The sequence below is a fragment of the Myotis davidii genome, unplaced genomic scaffold (genome assembly GCF_000327345.1).
Source record: "Myotis davidii unplaced genomic scaffold, ASM32734v1 scaffold238, whole genome shotgun sequence".
In the NCBI taxonomy this organism is placed as follows: Eukaryota; Metazoa; Chordata; class Mammalia; order Chiroptera; family Vespertilionidae; genus Myotis; species Myotis davidii.
In genome coordinates, this window is record NW_006293779.1 from 5,925,145 (window position 1) to 5,944,909 (window position 19,765).

Genomic DNA, 19,765 nt, shown 5'->3' on the forward strand with positions numbered 1-19,765 from the left:
CATAACTAAAGAAAATATCTTTTAAAAAAAAGAAAAACCATCTAAGAGACATGCTACCAATTCTTCTAGGTTGTATCCTTAAATCATGTTAAACCAGTAAGAGGCTACACACACACACACACACACACACACACACACACATTTGTATTTATATATTTACTTACATTCTTAGACTACAATTTTTATCTCCGTTACCATTAACATTATATCAACTTATTAAGAATCACTACAAAATCTGGCTCTATGAATAATTTATCCTGTTTTTGATATAATGCCCCCCCTTACATTATGTTTGTGGGTAACACCCCCTCCCTGTCCCTTTTGTTGCGTTGGTCGCCAAAAAGTTTATAGGGCCCTAAGCTGGTTTGGCTCAGTGGATAGAGTGTCAGCCTACAGACTGAAGGGGTCCTGGGTTTGATTCTAGTCAAGGGCACATGCCCAGGTTGCTGGCATTGCAGGAAGCAGACAATCAATGGTGCTCTCTCATTATTGATGTTTCTCTCTCTCTCCCTCTCCCAAATCAATAAAAATGTATTTTAAAAAAAAGTTTATAGGTAAATTTTATAAAAGCAAGCATAGTAAACAAACTGTCCTTTAGAGATACTATATTTATATCTTTCATTTTTCTTAATTACAAATTCTTATTTATGTTTTATTAATCTTACCTATTTAGTTACAAAGTACATTAAATCAGGTGTAATTTATAAATGCTTTCATGAAAAAAAAATTGTGTCTCATTACAGTAGAAATAGTTTAGTTCTTTTCTGAACTGGTAAAAAGTATAAATTAACTAATTATCCTATAACCCCAGAGAGAGGTTAACATTCCCTACTTAAAACCCAGGCTGGAAATGCACTTATCCAAGACAGAGTGTACAGGACCTGGGCTTCCAGCAGTGCCAACCAGCTGTAGTATAGGAGGAATGGAAAACTTTCACTTCAATTTTTGTCATAAGTAGTGACAATTTAGGGAGACCTAACACTACATTCCACTATGAGCACCACCCCAACACTATGTATTATATGCTTCCTTCTTCCCCATTCATTCACCTTACACAATTCGCAAATAATACACACACTTCAGTGTCAAATCTATAACTAAATTCTCCACCAAGAAAGAACACTCTGCAAAAGCAAGTAAGTCTACATCAACAGCCCTTGGAGAGGAGATTTTATATTATAATGCTGGTTAGTTATGAAATATTAATATAAGAGATAGTGAAACATTAATGGCTTCTGAAAAGAAAAATAATCACTATTTAAGTTCAAAGTAACTTTCTGTTTTGATCCATGGCACACTACTCTATTCTTTAATTTTGTCTCCTCCATCTTCCAAAATCTCTTGCACACAAATATCTTCCCTCTTTTTATATGCTCTCTCTATTAAGGTTTTTAAAACTTTCTATAACCTATTTTCATTTATGCATTTCATACTTTGACACTTTTCAACATCACTGTATCCTCCCCACAAGATGATTTGGCTCCTTGACACCTTGATCTCAAATTATCCTTTTCCTGGATCTTCATTATACCAGCCCACACCAATTATTAAGGCAATCTACAGAGCCCTTTCCCCACTACTGCTAGGCTAATTGGTGACCCTTTGCCCAGGGCTAAAAATAGCCGCAGCTGCTTATTCATCCTCAAATTATTTTTAGGTTTGCCCCCACACACATACACCCGGGTCTAAGGACAGCAGGTTGGTTCAAATAAAAACAGATGTGAACTATCTGAAGAGCAAATAAACATTGTATATATTCACAATATTTTTTTATGTCACCATAATACAGGTTTTTACAAAACTACTCACTTGATTTTCCTCTCCCATTAATTTTTTTCTTCTAAGCCTATGTATAATAGTCACATTTCTGAAACTGTAAACCAATGACAATAGAATTCTCCTTACATAAAATGACAATACACAGCTAAGAGAATATTTTTTCCCAATGACATAGTATAAAAGGAGTGATATGTTTTTAGCAACTAAAATAGCTTATTTCCTTAATTGTTAGTCCCACATGCAGGGTCAGGGAAGCTGTGTACTCTAGCTGCTATTATGATAGTTATTTTTAGTCTGGGCACTGACAGCACTGGAACAGGCCAGAGACAACATCAATCTGCTCTATAAGTTAAAGGCTCCAAATTTAAATTAGGATGTCAAATTTCTCAGACTGAGTTTTATTTTAACAAGATCTGGGTTTCCTCATAGATGTGCAATTTCTCTACATCCAAACCACTATGAGCTTAAATTATTATCTTCATTAAAAAAATAGAGCCGAAACCGGTTTGGCTCAGTGGATAGAGCGTCAGCCTGCGGACTGAAAGGTCCCGGGTTCGATTCCGGTCAAGGGCATGTACCTGGGTTGTGGGCACATCCCCAGTGGGAGATGTGCAGGAGGCAGCTGATCGATGTCTCTCTCTCATCGATGTTTCTGACTCTCTATCTCTCTCCCTTCCTCTCTGTAAAAAATCAATAAAATATATTTAAAAAAAAAAATAGAAAAAAATTTAAAGCCCAATTCCGGCCCTGCAGAGCTTACAATCCTATGGGGATAGGAATGAACAAGTAAATAAATATATAATTCTAAATTGTGACAAATGCCAACAAGGTAAACAAGGTGGCATGATGAAGAATAGGGTAAGGGAGGAAGTAATCTAGATAAAATGATTAGGGTGTTCCTCTCTATAAAGATGATGCTTAATGTGACGAGAAATATGAACAGAAATTAATGAAAGTCATTTAGTCAATAAATATTTATTGAGTGTCTACATTTGCTAGGCTCTGTTCTAGGTGGTTATATAACCACAAATTAGACAGATTGGACCCCACCCTCAAAAAAGCTTACACTGTAGTGGAAGGGGCAATAAATAATACATTTTAAAAATATGGTAAGTTTTGCCCTGGCCAGTGTGGCTCCATGGTTAGAGTGTCAGCCCACACACTGAAGGGTCATGGGTTCAATTTCTGGTCAAGGGCACGTACCTGGGTTTTGGTTTGCTCCCCTACCCTCAGTTGGGATGCAAGAGTAGAAGGCAACCAATCGATGTGTCTCTCACTCACATTTCTCTCTCTCACATTTCTCTCTCTCTCTTCTCTCTTCTCTCTGAAAAGCAATGGAAAAAATATCCTCTGGTGAGGAATAAAATAAACAAATACATTGAGATCTGAATGAGAGAAGACAGGAGGGCAAAGAACTGACGAAAAGCATTCTGAGCAGAAGGAACAGTTTGATATACAACGGCCCTGAAATGGGACCATGCTTGGCATGGTCAAGGGAGGAAAAAAGTGGCCATAGTAACTGGAGCAAAGCTGAGGAGAGATGAGGTTGGAAGGGACAGTAGCCAGAACATGGAGTTTTCAAATTGTATTTCTGTTGAAATGAGAAGCCTCCGGAATGGAGTGGCACTTTGGAATGTTCAGCCTACCTACAGTCGGGAGGAAGTGGGAGGTTAGGGGGTGAGGGAGGGCTACAGGGAACGTACGAAAGTCCTAACTGGAAAAGAACTTACCATTTTCATGGAATTAAAAGGAGATCAGCTGGGGGCAGAAACTATATATACAAAGGAGCACAAAATGAAGTCAGAAAGATGGGCAGGACCCATTCTACAAACTGTAATAAGAAATTTGGATTTGAAATTTGGACTTTCATTTGAAGTGAAGTGGAAATTTAAAACGGTTATAAATAGGAGAAGGAATGACAACCATGATGACCAGATTTAGACTTGAAAAGGTTATTACTCTGGCTGTTCTCTGGAAAAATTACTGGAAGAAGGCAAAAGGGAATTAGGACCTGTACAATGATTCAAAGAAGTAATAGAGGCTTCCACTAGGGTGGGTAACAATGGAAATGGCAAATTGTATATGGATTCTAGATAAATTTTAAGAGGTTTGCTAAAATTGGGTGTAGGGGTCAAAGGAAATGGAAAGAATCAAAGATGATTCTGAAGTCTCTGGCACCTTACGAAGGTAAACAGTTAATTCTTCTACAACGGGACACTAACAATTTTTAGTGACTGGGGCAAGCATTTCTGACCACCCCTCCTTAAAAAAAAGGCTAACTTGAAGCAACTATGGCTGTTTTCCTGAGAGGACCCGTTATTCCATGGAAAATGTAGTGGAACTTTCTAGAGATCTGGGATTTTAAAAGCTGCAGATACTTCTCTATCAGCCAAACAAGCTAATATTAGGCCTACAGACATGTGCGTTAACCAGGGTGAGACCCATCTCCCACTCTTATGCAACAGATAGACTACAAGTCTCTGGGGAGAAAACAAGAAGGGAAGATCATTTGAATAAAGAAAAAATAAGACATTAATGAGACATAAATTGTGTCTCAACAAAAATTAAATGGACATTTCAGAATAAATTCTTGCTGTGTTAAATATATATATATGAAAAAGCTTTCAGCACAGACTGAAGTTTCCAAACCTAAACCTTAATCACAGAACTTTTCATGCTGAAGCAAGAATCTGAATCTATGCATTTAAACTAGAAGGAGCCCAGCTGGCTCAATAGTTGAGTGTCGACCAATTCAATCCCCAGTCAGGGCACATCCCCAGGCTGTAGGTTTGATCCTCACTGGGGCGTGTGGCAGGAGGCAGCCAATCAATGATTCTCTCTCCCTCTCCTTTCCTCTCTGAAACCAGGAAAGAAAATTTTTTTAAAAAGTGGGCAGAGCTGGTTGAAATTCAGAATAACTAACATCCTTTCTTTCCTTGAGATCAGCTTTAGTTATAATGAAACAATATGTTTCATTTGCTGAGTTATTTCTCAAAGTAAGGAAAACACACTGATTATCAATTGGGTTATGTTTCAAATAGATTCATTAAATTTAGAAAACATTTTAGAATGTTTAAATTTTATTTAAATTTGTATTAAATTTTAAAGATGCCATAAAGATTGTACTTCAAATTACACAGTCAGGTAATGAAGACATTTTGGTTAAAAATAACCTACTATTAATTATTAGCTTCCTTTAAAAGGGAACTAACTTTCTGAAACTGTCTTTTGGATTCTAAGACATTGTTCTCCCCTAATTTTCCCTTTCCCTCTCTAAGTATGGCTTTGCAATCTCCTTTGCTAACTTCCTCCTCTGCTCATATCCTAAAATAAAATATTATTCTTAGGGTTCTATCCTCATAAAAGGTGATTCCCAAATAGCAGCTATGATTTATTGATCATTAGTTATGCATCAGACACTGCTCTAAGTACTTTACATGTCTCACTCATCCGAATAACCATGATGTGATAGGTCCTTCTACAATGAAACCCAAGATGAATGCAAACTGAACACTACGGATTTGCAATGAAGAAAGTAAAGGACATCACTGGAAGGAGCAGCAAAAGCAATGAGCAGTGCCACTCTTGTCCGGCTGGTGTGGTCAGTGGTAGACCCAAGAACCAGGATGTCAAGGTTCAATTCCCCGTCAGGGCACATGCCCAGTTGTGGACTAGATCTCCAGTAGGGGGCGTGCAGGAGGGAGCCTATCAATGATTTTCTCTCATCATTGATGTTTCTCTCTCTCCCTCTCCCTTCCTCTGTCTGAAATCAATAAACTATATTTTAAAAAAACAATGAAAAAAAGAATGTGACTCTTAACTTATATTCTGAGCAAGTAATGAATTCTAGCTCTGACATTTTCAGGCTATAAGACCTTAGTTAAATCATATCAAAATGCCTGTTTCATTATCTGTAAAACAGAAACAATCCAAGAGAAAATAAAGCATATGCTTATACAAAGATTTATAGCAGTTTTATGGTGAATAAATTGTGATATATCAAAAATGGAACACTATCAGAAATAAAAAGTAATGAACTTACTGATACACATAAAATCATTGATAATTTCCAAAATAATTATACTGAGTAAAAGAAGCCAGATATGTCCCCCACAAAAAGATGAAAAAAAAACAAAACCAAAAAAAACAACAATACACTATATGACTGAATTTATGTATAGTACTAGAAAATGGAAACTAGTCTACAGTGACAGACAGCAGAGGAGTGGTTGCCTGGGGAACAGGGATAGGGAAGAAGGAGAGATTACAGAGGCTTGAGGAAACTTTTGATGAATATGTTCATTATCTTGATTGTGCTATGTCTTCACAGGTTTATACACATCAAAACTTTCCAATCCACACACTTTAAGTATATACAGTTTATGATGTCAGTTATACCTCAACTTAAAAAAGTAACATTTCACAGGGAAATTGTATTTAATAGGTTAAAACACACATGTAAAACTTAATATTCACTGAAAATTACTATTATAATCTTAAAGTCTCTGATTCATACTTGATACAAATTTAAAGAATTTTATTATACTTCAATGGGGGCGGAGCTAAAAGAATTAATAAAAATAATGCCTATAAAGTTACACATTAAAGGAGATAAATATTTCAGCTTAAGCCTGTCAAAGTATCAAAATGGTTGTATTAACTTTTTATATTGAGTGTGAGCAAAGTGTTGTGCTAGAGGTTTTACACAGATTATTTCATGAAATCCTTATAACAATCTTTTGAGAATCCATTTTCCATATGAAGATATAAGAGGCTCACAATGGGTATGTAACTTGCTGAAGTTCATATGGTAAATGGAAAAGGCAAAATACTCAGCTAGATCTCATGGACTCCAAAATCCATGGCAATAATTTTTTTCCTTCACTGAAAGGAGGTCACCTGATTGCTGGCTTTAGAAAGGAAAGTCTCACAGAATCTAACAGGTGACAAGACCTCCAGACTAGGAATTCTACTACATCAAGTAAGTAAATTAGCGTCACTTACCATATCTGTAGCTTGATCTTCTTTCCTTGTAATTCAACAGTTTTGATCTTAAAGTCTATTCCTACAACATAGGGGAAAAAAAAGGTAAATTGTATCTGGCTCCAAACTGAGCTATACTAAAATTAACTGGAATAAAACATAGTTTTAAGATATGCTGTGTATGTTTGGCTCTAGATAGTCACTAAGTACTCAATTCTGAGCAAATGTATCAAATTTTAAACCTGGGTGGTAATATATAAGATCCAAGATGGTAGAAAAAATAGCTATAGAGAAAGAATGAGTTCTTACAATTAGGAAATTTTAAAAAAGTACAATTTAAAATATCTATTGCAAAGAAATAAAAGAAATTTCTTACTAGGAAAAAAATGTAGCCTTTCTAGCTTGCAGAGCAAAAGAAAACCATGAGGGATAAGAAGGGTCATTTCATAATGACAAAGGGATCAATTAATTAAGAAGGCATATGCATCTAATAATACAGAGTATTGAAATACACGAAGAAAAAGTACTGCAGGTCCCACAGAATCTGCTATTTAACCAACCAAAAAATCTCCAACTTGGTCCCATTATGTTTGCCATACCCAAGGTAAAAAGGGCCACTTGTCTGATATTTATAAACCTCAGATTTCAATTTTTACAGCCTCAGGCCATGCCTACACTTGCCTGATTTTAAGATACACACCTATCTGTTTAAGATATAAACCTCATCCAAGACTTCGTGAGTTTCCCTCTCCATCTCACCTCGTCTATCTTCAAACTAATTAGCAGTAGTTGAAGCAATTCCTCATTCTTTTCTGCACAAAAATTCTCCCGGTGTGTCTACCTCTGTGGCTATTCGTCAATCTTCATTATTGTTTCTCCTCATCACTCTGACCTTTTCTAAAAATTGCAATGAGCCCTGTCAGGTAGAGCGTCATTCCGACACGCCAAGGTTGTGGGCTCCAAATCAGGTCAGGGCACATATAAGAATTAACCAATGAATGCATACGTATCTTCTCTCTCTCTAAAAATCAATCAATCAATAAAATTTGCAGTGAACTTCTCTTTTCTATCCGATTTCCTTGATTTCCCCAAATAAAGGACTGATTTGAGCTCTGGCCAGGTTGCTTAGTGGTTAGAGTGTCCATCCAAATAAAGCTTTCTTTTTTAAAAAAAAATATAAAAAAAAAAAAAAAAGAAATAAACTAGGCTAATGAAACAAACTAAATTACAATCAGGAATGACAAGTCTGAAAGCCTCAAAACTTCTTAACAGCAACACTAGAATCCAAAATGCAAAAGGCCATCTGGGCCTTGAGGTTTTATTCAGAAAAATCTTAATTAAGAGTCAATTTCTTTTTTCTTTTTGTTAATCTCAAGGATATTTTTCCATTGATTTTTAGAGAGAGTGGAAGGGAAAAGGAAAGAAAGAAACATTGATGTGAGAGAGACACATCAATTGGTTGCTTCCCATGCACACCCCAACCAGGGCCAGGGATCATGCCCTTGACCAGAATTGAACCCCAGACCCTTCAGTCCACAGGCTGATGCTCTATCCAATGAATCAAACCGGCTAGGGCAAAAGTCAATTTCTTTAATACAGGTCCACTTACTCTATCAACTACTAAAGAATGGTGAAATATCCAACTATGTAATTATGGATTGCCTATTTCTCTTTCCAATTTTGTCAGTTTTTGCTTCAAGTATTTTGAAACTCTGTTATCCTATATTAGAGGCCCAGCGCACGAAACTGCACGAGAACCAGACCTGCTGCACCGCAGGAACCAGTGTCAAGTCCTGCCGGCGCCGCAGGACCCATCAATGCACCTCCTGGTGACCGGTCGGTGGTCATTACGACCACTGGGTTTTTATTATATAGATAATACAAGAGTAGTATGCAAATTGTCCCCTCGACTGGGAGTTTATCCAGGAGTTCAGCCAGGGGGCAGGCCAGCCAGGGGAAGGGAGGGAGGCCCTGCCTGGCAGCGGCCACCAGAGAAGGGAGGGAGACCCCAGCTGGCAGTGGCAAGTGGCTAGGGGAAGAGAGGGAGTGCCTGGCCGGCAGCCACTAGGGACCCTACCACTGCACGAATTTCATGCACTGGGTCTCTAGTTAAATATATAAATATGACAAATGGACACATTCATCATTATTTAAAAACCCTTCATTCTAATATCCCTTGCTCTGAAATATTCTTTGTCTAATATTAATATAGCCACATGTGTGTTTTATTAGTAGCTTATTAGATATACTTCATTTTTTTAGTGGTTGTGCTAGGGTTTATAATATACATATTTAACACCACCATCTACCTTCAAACAATTTTATATTGCTTCTTACATTAATACTAGAACTTTACAGTAGTATACTTGTATTTTCTCCCTCCTATTATTGGGCTTTTAAAAACCCGTACTTCTACTGGTCATATGTCTAAATTTTACTTTTTAAAACATTAATATTTTTGCTTTAAACATTCCATTGTCTTTGAAATATATTAAAATTTGAGAAAATAAAATTTTCCTTCTCCACGTTTTTTACAATTTCTTCTCCTCTCAATGCTTTGTGTAGATTTGAGTTTCCATCTGGAGTAATTTTCTTCGGCCTGAAAAACTTCCTTGAGCATTTTTAATAGTGTGCAAGACTGCCAGCAAGAAATTCTTGCAGCTTTTGTTTGTCTGGAAAATGCCTTTATTTTGCTTTCATTTTTGAAAGATATTTTTGTTAGGATTGTTTTCTAAGTTGATAGTTTTTTCCTTTAAATGTTACTCCATTGTCTTCTGACTTGCATTGTTTCTTTTTCCCCTTTCTCCCTTTGAGAGAAATGTAAATTTAAGAAACTTTTTAAAAAAAAACAATTTTAGAGAAAACTTGCAGAAATAGCAGCGTTCATGTATACTTTTTATCGATCTTCTCCTAATGTTAACACTTACACAACCATTTATCAGAAACAAGAAAGTAACACTAGTACAGTGCACCTTTTCTGAGCACTTCTTTGTTTTCTGGCACTAAAGATGTTCCAGGAACATCTTGCATTTCTCCTACCTCAGCTCTGGGAATCAACCAGTTCTTTGAAGAGCCCTGGTTACTTTTATTGAGGATTTGTAGAGTCCGAGATGTGGACATTAAGCATGCCCTTTGCTACCGGAGTGTCATTACTTTGAGGCCTTCCCACAAAACAGAGGAAATATATTTATGTCTACTAATCCATGCACATACACATGCCTACAATTCCATACCTATCTATATGTATATACGTATAAGATAATCAGTTCATACTGACACCTCTGATTGCAATCCAACAGCACAAGAGTTCATCTAGACTTTCTCCTTTTCTTGTAACCCTCTTCTTTAACAATTAGAAACCTGGCTCTCAGTATTTAAAATCTGTTTACTTATATATTCAATCCTAGTATACAGTAAATCCTCTCTTAATGTAGTCAATAGGTTCTTGGAAACTGGGACTTTGACAGATGCCATTCTCAGAGGGCCACCCCCCACTAAGACTTGGACAATTATACACCAATTCACTTAACATGCATATCTTTAGGATGTGGGAGGAAACCAGAGTACCTGGAGAAAACCATACAGACATTGGGTGAATGTACAAACTCCACACAAGACAGTGATCCTGGATTTTGCTTCTCATCCATGTTGTAATGAAAGAATATTAAACAAAACTACATTACTTGAGTTACATACATAAAGTGGTTTCAGACTTGCTAACCAATGCCCTATGAGAAACTAGATTTGTTAAATACTTATATACAATTTTCTTTTTATCTTTAGTGTTACAGTATCTAATCAAAATACTATTTTCTAAAATTACTTTGATATATTTATATCCCTCTCTCCCCTCCCCGCCCCGGCTTAAGATTTCTCTTCATAGATGGTTCGAGTAGGATATGACCCAGTGTATCCTACCTAGGTTCATTAGGTCTATGGAATTATAGCTTTTATCATATTTGGAAAATTTTCAGCCATTGTTTCTTCAAATGTTTCTTTTTTTTTAAAAAAAAGACAGTTGTCTTTTTTTAAAAAATATTTTATTAATTTTTTACAGAGAGGAAGGGAGAGAGATAGAAAGTTAGAAACATCGATGAGAGAGAAACATCGATCAGCTGCCTCCTGCACATCTCCTACTGGGGATGTGCCTGCAACCCAGGTACATGCCCTTGACCGGAATCGAACCTAGGACCTTTCAGTCCGCAAGCCAACGCTCTATCCACTGAGCCAAACCGGTTTCGGCCTTCAAATGTTTCTTCTGCAACCACAGCTCCGCACCTCTGAGTCTTAGACTCTAAATGTACATATATTAGACTACTTGATAATGTCACATATCACTGAGGCTTTTTCCTCCCAGACTCCCCCCACCCATGCTTCATTTTTAAAAAGTTTCTATTACCCTTTCACTGATCTTTTCTTCTGCAGTGCCTAATCTGCTATTAAGCCCATCTGCTGAATTTTTCACTTCAATTGTATTTTTCAATTCTAGAAGTTCTAATAGGTCTTTTTTACATCTTGTATTTCTCTCATGCTCACACTTTCCTTTAAATGCAACATCTGTCTTCTAAATTTATCAACCCTGTCCTTTCTAGGTCTATTTCCATTTACTGATTTTTCTACTAGTTAAGGGCTACATTTTTCTATTTCATCATTATGTCTAGTTCTTTTGGATTAGATTAACATTTTGTGTATTTTGTCAATGCATGAATTTTTTATTTAAATAAATTTTAAACATCCATTGCTTCTTTTTAAAAAATACATTTTTACTGATTTTAGAGAGAGAAGGGAGAGGGAGAAACGGAAACATCAATTAGCTGCCTCCTGCATGCTCCCTACAGGGGATCAAACTCACAACCTGGGCATGTACCCTGACCAGGAATGAAATTGGCAACCTCTTGGTACATGGGACCATGCTCAACAGAGATACACTGGCCAGGGCAATGTATGGATATTTTAAATGTTAAGTTTTGTTCAGGTAGACAGCTAATTTAGTTGAGAATCACCTTAATCCTTTTGAGGCCTGTTTTTTCAGCACAGTTTTAGAGTAGGGCTGGAGTAGCCTTTTCTCTCAAGTTACTTTAGCCCTAGTCCTAAGGAATACCATTTCTGGGGTCTCTTCCAAATGGCCCTGATATTCAATAAAATCTCTCCACTCTAGCTGGCCAGAACTAAAATATCTCCTAACTCATTATAAACCTCAATACTTTTACCAGCTCTCTGGTAATTGTTCTCCCAATAGCTGTTGTTTATCCAGCCCATGGAGCCCCATGCAGCTTAATATCCAGACAAAGACTCAAAGGAACTCCTCTGCAGATTTCTAGATCTGTTTGTATAACTCCATCTTCAATGGTAATTAATTCCAGCCTCCCCAGTCTCTCATTTCTATTTCCTTGGCCCAACAGGACTGCCTTGCTTTGTTTAGATCCTGCACTGGAATCTAGTTTAGACAGCCAGGGAGATAGCGGAGCTCAATTTGTTTTCCTTCTCTCGGGGATTGCAGTCCTGCCCTGCCTGTTACCAATTTTTTTTTAAAAAGGTTGTTTCATGTGTTTTGTCCAGTTACCTAGCTGTTTATGGCCAAAGGGTAGTCTAGTACCAGTTACTCTGTAATATCTAGAAGTGAAAGTTCTCAACAGCTTTACTGTCTTCTAAAGATGAAGCAATCCTTAATCTCTTTTGGAATATGTTCAAAATAATTTGAGAACCCAACGAAAATCATGGAGCCTATGCTCAGTCCCTCTGCCCTCTATTGTTTCATGGTGTTAATGATTTATCATTCTTTCAAGGTTGGAATTAAAATATTTGAGCCAGGGAAGTCTGTTTTGTTGTTGTTGTTGTTTTACTTTTTTATAGAGTGTCTCCTTTGATCAAAGTTCAGAAAAAAAATCCAGCTACTATTCTTTCTCCACATGTGGCAGCAGATATTTCTCATATCTTCATGGCAACATACTGGCAGTTTGATACTACAGATTTAAGAAACAAAGCCTAAGTAATCTGGACTTGTACCTGATTTCTTAATTTGCTTTCTTTCATTATATAATTACTAAAAAGCAAATTATTTTATTTTACTACTCCCGATCTTGCCACCAGCAACAGTGATACTGAATTATAGATATATACGTGGCAGCCTTCCTTATCTGTGGAGCATACGTTCCAAGACTCTCAGTGGATGCTATGCATAGTACTCATGGATAGTACCAAACCCTACATATATGGGGTTTTCACTATACATACATATTTATGATAAAGTTTAACTTATATATTAGGCACAGTAAGAAATTAGTAACAATAGCTAATAACAAAATAGATTATATTGTAATAAAATTTATGTGAATGTGGTCACTTGTTTTAGTAGATCCCTTGCTGAAGTCTTCATACAGGCTCAATGCTTTCTGTTGCAACAAGCTGCTGTCAACTGGGAATGCATTTTCTGTTCATGTCTTCCACAAACAAACTTAATGCCTTTTCCATATTAACCAAGCATTTAATCATGCACTGTGGCCATAATTTTTTGTTGTTTACAATGCAAAAGCGAAACTAGCACAAATTTCTTTTTCCTTCTTTACTATTTCAAGGATAGCAGATTCATTCTTACCAGATTTTAGCAACTTCAGCATACAATTTTTTTTCTTTCCTTATTAAGTCAAGAACTTTCACCTTTTCACTTAAAGGAAGTACGTTCTCTTTGAAGTCTCTCTTTAGCATATCTGAATTGCCAGCATCACTATTCTTGAGTTTGGGGGCCATTAAGTAAAATAGCCACTTGTGATCGAGCAGCAGTTGATCTGATAACTAACATAGCCACTAAGTGACTAACTGGGAAGGCCTAGTACACAGTGTTGACACTCTGGACAAAGGGATGATTGACTGACTTCCTGGGTTGGATGGGGCAGGACAGAGCATTGTAAAATTTCACCACTGCTACTCAGAAAGATGTGTGATTTAAAACTGATCATTTCTGGAATTTTCCATTTCATGTTTTTGAACCAAAGTTGACTGCAGGTAACTGAAATTGCAGAAAGCAAAACCATGGATAAGGAGGGGCTACTGTATTTCACATACATACCTACTCATTCTTCTCTAACTGCTGTTAAAAACTGGCACTTTCCTAGATTACTAGTCCTTGGAGCGTAAGCCAGTCCTGTCAGGCCAGATGCATGTAAGTAAATACCTCCTCAGAAATCACCATACTCAACAATAAGTACTTACTGATTTAAGTAATGGAGGAGGTTGAGAAGGTAGAGACAGAGTAAACAGGAAAGAAGAGCATTTTAAGATGCATGATATTTATTAAAAATCTATTGATCAGAATGTAAAGGTTTATTTCTGAACTCTCAATCAATTCTAATCCACTGATCTGTATGTTTATCTTCATACTAGTACCACACTGTCTTGATTACTATAGCTTTCTTGTAAGTTTTGAAATCAGATAGTGTGTCTTCAACTTTGTGCTTCTTTTTCAAGATTATTTTGGCTACTCTGGGTCTTCTGAATTTTCATGACTCTTAGAGCCACTTGGCAACTTCTAAAAATAAGTTAGCTAGGATCTTAGTAGGAACTGCATTGAATCTGTAGATCACTTTGGGCAGTACAGCCATCTTGCCTTCTGATCCATGAATATTGGGTATCTTTCCATTTGCTTAAATCTTCTTTAATCTCTTTGAACAGTGTTTTCAGTATGCAAGTCTTGTACTTCTTATGTTAAATTTATTCCTAAATAATGATTCTTTCTGATGCTATTATAAATGGAATTACTGTCTTAATTACATTGCTAGTACATAGAAATACATTTGATTTCTGTATATTGCTCTTGTATCCCATTATAGACTTTTTTCTTTTAAATGATCAAAGTGTTCCCTCCCTTTTTTGCTTTGTTTTTGTTTTTTAATTGATTTTAGAGAGAGGGAAAGATACAAAAGGAGAGAAACATCGATTAGCTGACTCCTGCATGCCCCCTACTAGGAACTGAGCTGGCAACTAGGGCATGTACTCTGACTAGGAATCAAACTAGCAACCTTTCTGTACATAGGACAACATTCAACCAACTGCACCAGAGTCCAAGACCCATTTATAGACTTTTAGAAAGCAAAGCATTAAAATTACAAGTGACGACAAAAGTCATTCTAACAAAAAATAATTCCATCCAAGTAAACAAAAGCTGACATTACACAGTTATTTATATCATAAAAGGCCTGTGGTCGTGACGCCGTAACGGTAGAACGACCAAACAATCAGTCACCAGGAGGTGCTGGAGCACCTCTGGGGGCCCTATCCCCACACCCCAGGGGAGCCAGCAGCGTCTGTGGAGCCTGTGAGGCATCGCGGGGCAGTGGACATGGCCCTGATGGCAGCCTAGGCCTAGGGGACCCTACACACACATGACTTAATCGTGCGCTGGGCCTCTAGTCTATAATAATAAAATCATAATATGCTAATTAGACCGGACAGCCTAACAACCTTCCAGACGTCATTCCGGACGTCCTTTCTGATGAAGCCATGGCGGCAGGGGCTAAGGCAGAGGCGGTTAGAGGTGATCAGTCAGGCAGGCAGGCAGAGGGGTTAGGGACGATCAGGCAGGCAGGCAGGCAGAAGTGGTTAGGGGCTATGAGGCAGGCAGGCGAGTGGTTAGAGGTGATGAGGCAGGCAAGGGTGTGGTTAGAGGCAATGAGGCAGGCAGGAAAGCAGTTAGGGGCAAGGAGGCAGGGAGGAGAGTGGTTAGGGGCAATCAGGCAAGTCAGGTGAGTGGTTAGGGGCGATGAGGCAGGCAGGCAGAGGCGGTTAGGGGCGATGAGGCAGGCAGGCAGAGTGGTTAGGGGTGATCAGGCAGGTAGGCAGGTGAGTGGTTAGGAGCCAGCGGTCTTAGAATGCAAGAGGATGCAGGCTAGGCTGTGGGGGACTCCCCCCTGCCTGCCCCCCACCCCGTGCATGAATTTCGTGCACCAGGCCTCTAGTATATAATAAAGTCCCCAAACTGCTCAATCTCTAGGTTTAAGTCAAGATAAAGTCTTATTTGTTATGTACTAATTTTAGAGAAACTCCCTTAATTCATAAGGTCATTAAGATTCTTAGAAGTAGTATAGTTAGAGAAGACAGCTGGGAAATCTGAAAAATTCCACAATACTTGTTAGTAGACAATAATATAAAAACAAGAAGAGCAACACCATAAAACCAAAGAATTAACATGTTTCTCTGTACACAAAAGTATGCCTTTTGTCACCCAGCTAGAAAAAGTTAAATTTTCTCATTTGAAAATACGATTATCTGTTAGGTTATATACAGTACATCAATAAAAAATACAAATCCTGTGTGAATTCACTTTAGGAATTAAGAAAGGCAGTATGGAGCACAATAATTAAGAGGACACTGGCAAACATGGTCTCTGGCTCTGCCGCATTATAGCTGTGTTGCACTGGGTGAAACTTGAACCTCTAGATATACCTCTGGGTTCCCCAACTACAGTATGAATTACCATTTCCAATATGGTGTGAGGATTAAATGAGTCCATGTGTAGATAGCCTATTATGTTAAAAACCCCCAATGAAGCTATTAAATTGGTTCTGAGTACTCCTCTAGCTACTCAGCTTCAGCCTTCTCCCAGTCTAATGCTTTGCCACTAGTGAGACAAACTGTCCATCCTCCTTGCAGCTGCCCTTATCTTTTTCTCCTGATTAGGCATCTTGATCCAGTCCAAACTGTATCTCAGACAACAGCAAACAGCATGACTTTTAGGTCAGCAACTCTCTTGTGAATTTTCTCCGAATTTGCTCACTTATCTCCAAAATGTTGTCTGCTTTCCACTTTCCATTCCCTTTTATGGATATTACAACTTGTCACATAATAAGTTATTTTATTTTTTAAAATATATTTTTATTGATTTCAGAGAGGAAGGGAGATAGAAACATGAATGATGAGAATCACTGATCAGCTACCTCCTGCACGCCCCCCACTGGGGATCAAGCCCACAATCCAGGCATGTGCCCTTGACTGGAATCGAACCTGGGACCCTCTTCAGTCTGCAGGCAGATGCTCTATCCACTGAGCCAAACCAGCCAGGGCAATAAAAGTTATTTTAAACTGTTAAAAAATAAGTTCATATACTATCTCTAAAGACCACCAAATCGTCAGAATCTAGGACTTTTTGATTAACTGTTTCAAATTTACTAATACATAGTGTTTACTCTCCACATAATATCATGACAACCTGTCATTTGTCATGATACTTTTACATCAGAATACTTTGCAATGGTATTTGTTTATCCTGTATTAGATAAAAACACAACTACTTTAAATTTCTGCTAAGTTATTTGGCTTCCTCAAACCTTTACCTCCTCCTCACTTCTAGCTTTCAGCTCACATTTTGTTTTGGCTAAAAAACAACAAAAACCCTTTCAAGCAATCTCTTCTCTAGCTTATTTATCAGAAGACAAAACATCTGCTTAAACAAGTTAAATCTGCACTGATTCACTTAGGATACCACCAGCCAAAGCACAACACCATTTCATTCCAGCAGAGTAGTGGAATTTGAACATTGTTGGTATGTCTCTTGCCGAATAGTTCCAATAAAACAGCGTAAACTTAACTACAAAGAGAGACTGCAAAGCCAGTAAAAGATGCAGTGAAAAATGATAGGGGAGAACTACTAAGCCACTGACAAATGAGGAATGAATAGAGAACTAGAAACAGAAGAATGACAGCACAAATGGACTTAAAAATAAAATTATATGAACAAAATATTAAGAGTCCCTGAAAATGAATGCTTTAAAATATATTTTAATGACTCTATGTTCACACTATAAAAGTAAAAAATAAGTTTAAAAGATCTTATTTAAAAAAATTTGTCAGAAAAAGTATTCCAACCCACACTAGAGTCTCTCTCAGTGCTAAATGGTAACTACGAATTAAAATTACAACCTAAGAAAAAATTTATTTTAAAATAATAGACCCATAAATAAACTTTTTATGAAATAAATATATTTTCCAAAACAAAAATAAACTAGTGAGAAAGAGTGGCATGATTTTATAGTTTTGCAAATTTAATGTCCAGCTTAAGAGACAATTGGATTTTCACATCTGCTTCTGCAATCTGTTGCAATATGCCATTTTGGTTGAAACGTGAAGAATATGAAAAAAGTCTAGTTGCATACAGATATGTAGTTGGAAAGGGAGGAGCATTTTCAGAGCCTATTCAGATAATTCTAAATATTCTTCTTGGACACTATAAAAGTCAATAAGTTATAGTTTCTTAGAGATTAGTTGCAATGTGGAATCTGAAACCTTAGAAATGAATATTTCATATTACATTAAATCCATCTGTTACTTTACACTTTGATTGTATCTTTTTATCCATGCATGATTTTATAACACCATGTACTGGTCATTTGGAAAATATTGGTTCACTACACAGTTCTTCCAAATGTTGACACATTTCATTACACAATATGAAAAAAATCATATTCATTAATATTACCATGGACATCATCAGGGGGATCTCCTAAGTACTGGAAACCTGTCAAGCTCATGGAGGGAGACAAAAATTTTCCAATAAGAATGTATTGTCAGATGAAAAATGTTTTTAAATATATGAGATCATAGAGAGGCATAACACAAATCAAAAATTCTTAATTTCAAACCGCCACTAAAATATAAGGAGGTGCATCAGTGGTCCTAGCCATAGTGCACAGTATTCTCTTGAGGAATATGTATGAACTGATATACTAACTGCTCTCCAAAAAAAACTTACTAAAAACAAAACATAAAACTTCTACAAAAGAGGTGTGTGATGTCATTAAGTTTCCTTAGCTGGCTTTAATTAAACCCTGCCCACACAGTCTGAGAAAAATGACTCAGCAAGACTCAGCCCATATGTTAACAAGAGTTAAGAGATTAACACTATTAAGTTAAACACATATTTCTCTAACATGCCCAATTTACAAATATAGAAAGAGGCTCAGAGGTTAAATGACTTGCTCAAGCTCACAAATTAAATTAACTCTGATTAGAACCCTGCCTCTTGGCTCAATATTCTAATATATTTGGCACTAAAAGTCCATTTCCAGGAAAAATTATAGGCTCATGGTCACTGATAGGTCCTTTTATACAGTCTCCCATGCTCCTTAAAGAGTAAATCACTCAATGTATATATGAGTTTAAATACATCTTGATAAATCTTTAACTAGAATCCATTCTGCATATTACCTGGGCCAGCCATCTTTTTTTAAAATTTAAATGTCACATTCCTCTCAAACCTTCAATGGGATTCAAATCCTTAGCAAGGACTACCAGGCTCTGCTTGATCTGGCCAACAACTGCTCTTCAACATCTGTTTCTGTTCTCCCTACCTGACTCACACCAGAAACACAGACCTTCTTTCAGTGTTTGCACTCAATAGCCTACTTTACTCACCAAGGACCTTTTTGTGACTATTTCCTCTGCTTGGGATGTCCTTCCTCTCCTTACTCTTTTCTCCTACGTTACCCTAATAACATCTCAGATACTGGCATAAATGTCAGTTTCTTAGGCGAGAGAGCATTTCCTGATCCACCTGCCCATGTCCTGAAATAGATTAAGAATAAGAACCTCCATTTATTCTGATTTCACGTTTCTGGTTTGGTGTTTTTGTTTATTTGATGAATATTTATCATCCCACCAAACTGCTGCAGATAAGGGGACCACTAAATCTGTTTGACCCGAAGAGTCTTCATTTGTCATGTTTTCCAACATCCTGTCCACATGTATTAACTGCCTCAGATTTTACACTTTTAACATAGTTGCTTTAAAGTAAGTGGAGAGGGTTTAGTAGACCGTCAATTGGTACTAAAAATTCTGCCCAAGGACTTACACTGTTATGTGAGACAAATGTGCAATGTAGACAGCAACACATGGTTAAATCTAAAAAGATGACCAGTGGTAACCTGTCCCTTTCCCAATCCTCTACAAATGCAAAATACATTTCCCCTTCCAGCACAGCAAGCTGATATCAAGTGTAATAAAAAGCAGCCAACTC

General features: G+C 37.2%; 1 protein-coding gene across 2 annotated transcripts in view; it reads right to left on the reverse strand.

Moving 5' to 3' along the window:
* RAB10 (RAB10, member RAS oncogene family) overlaps positions 1-19,765 on the reverse strand; it is a 45,356-nt gene that overhangs the window by 8,717 nt on the left and 16,874 nt on the right. For both annotated transcript variants that reach the window (XM_015566377.1, XM_006767500.2), the window contains exon 2: positions 6,784-6,844. In XM_015566377.1, the coding sequence (XP_015421863.1) occupies positions 6,784-6,844 (61 nt within the window). The remainder of the gene's footprint in view (positions 1-6,783; positions 6,845-19,765) is intronic.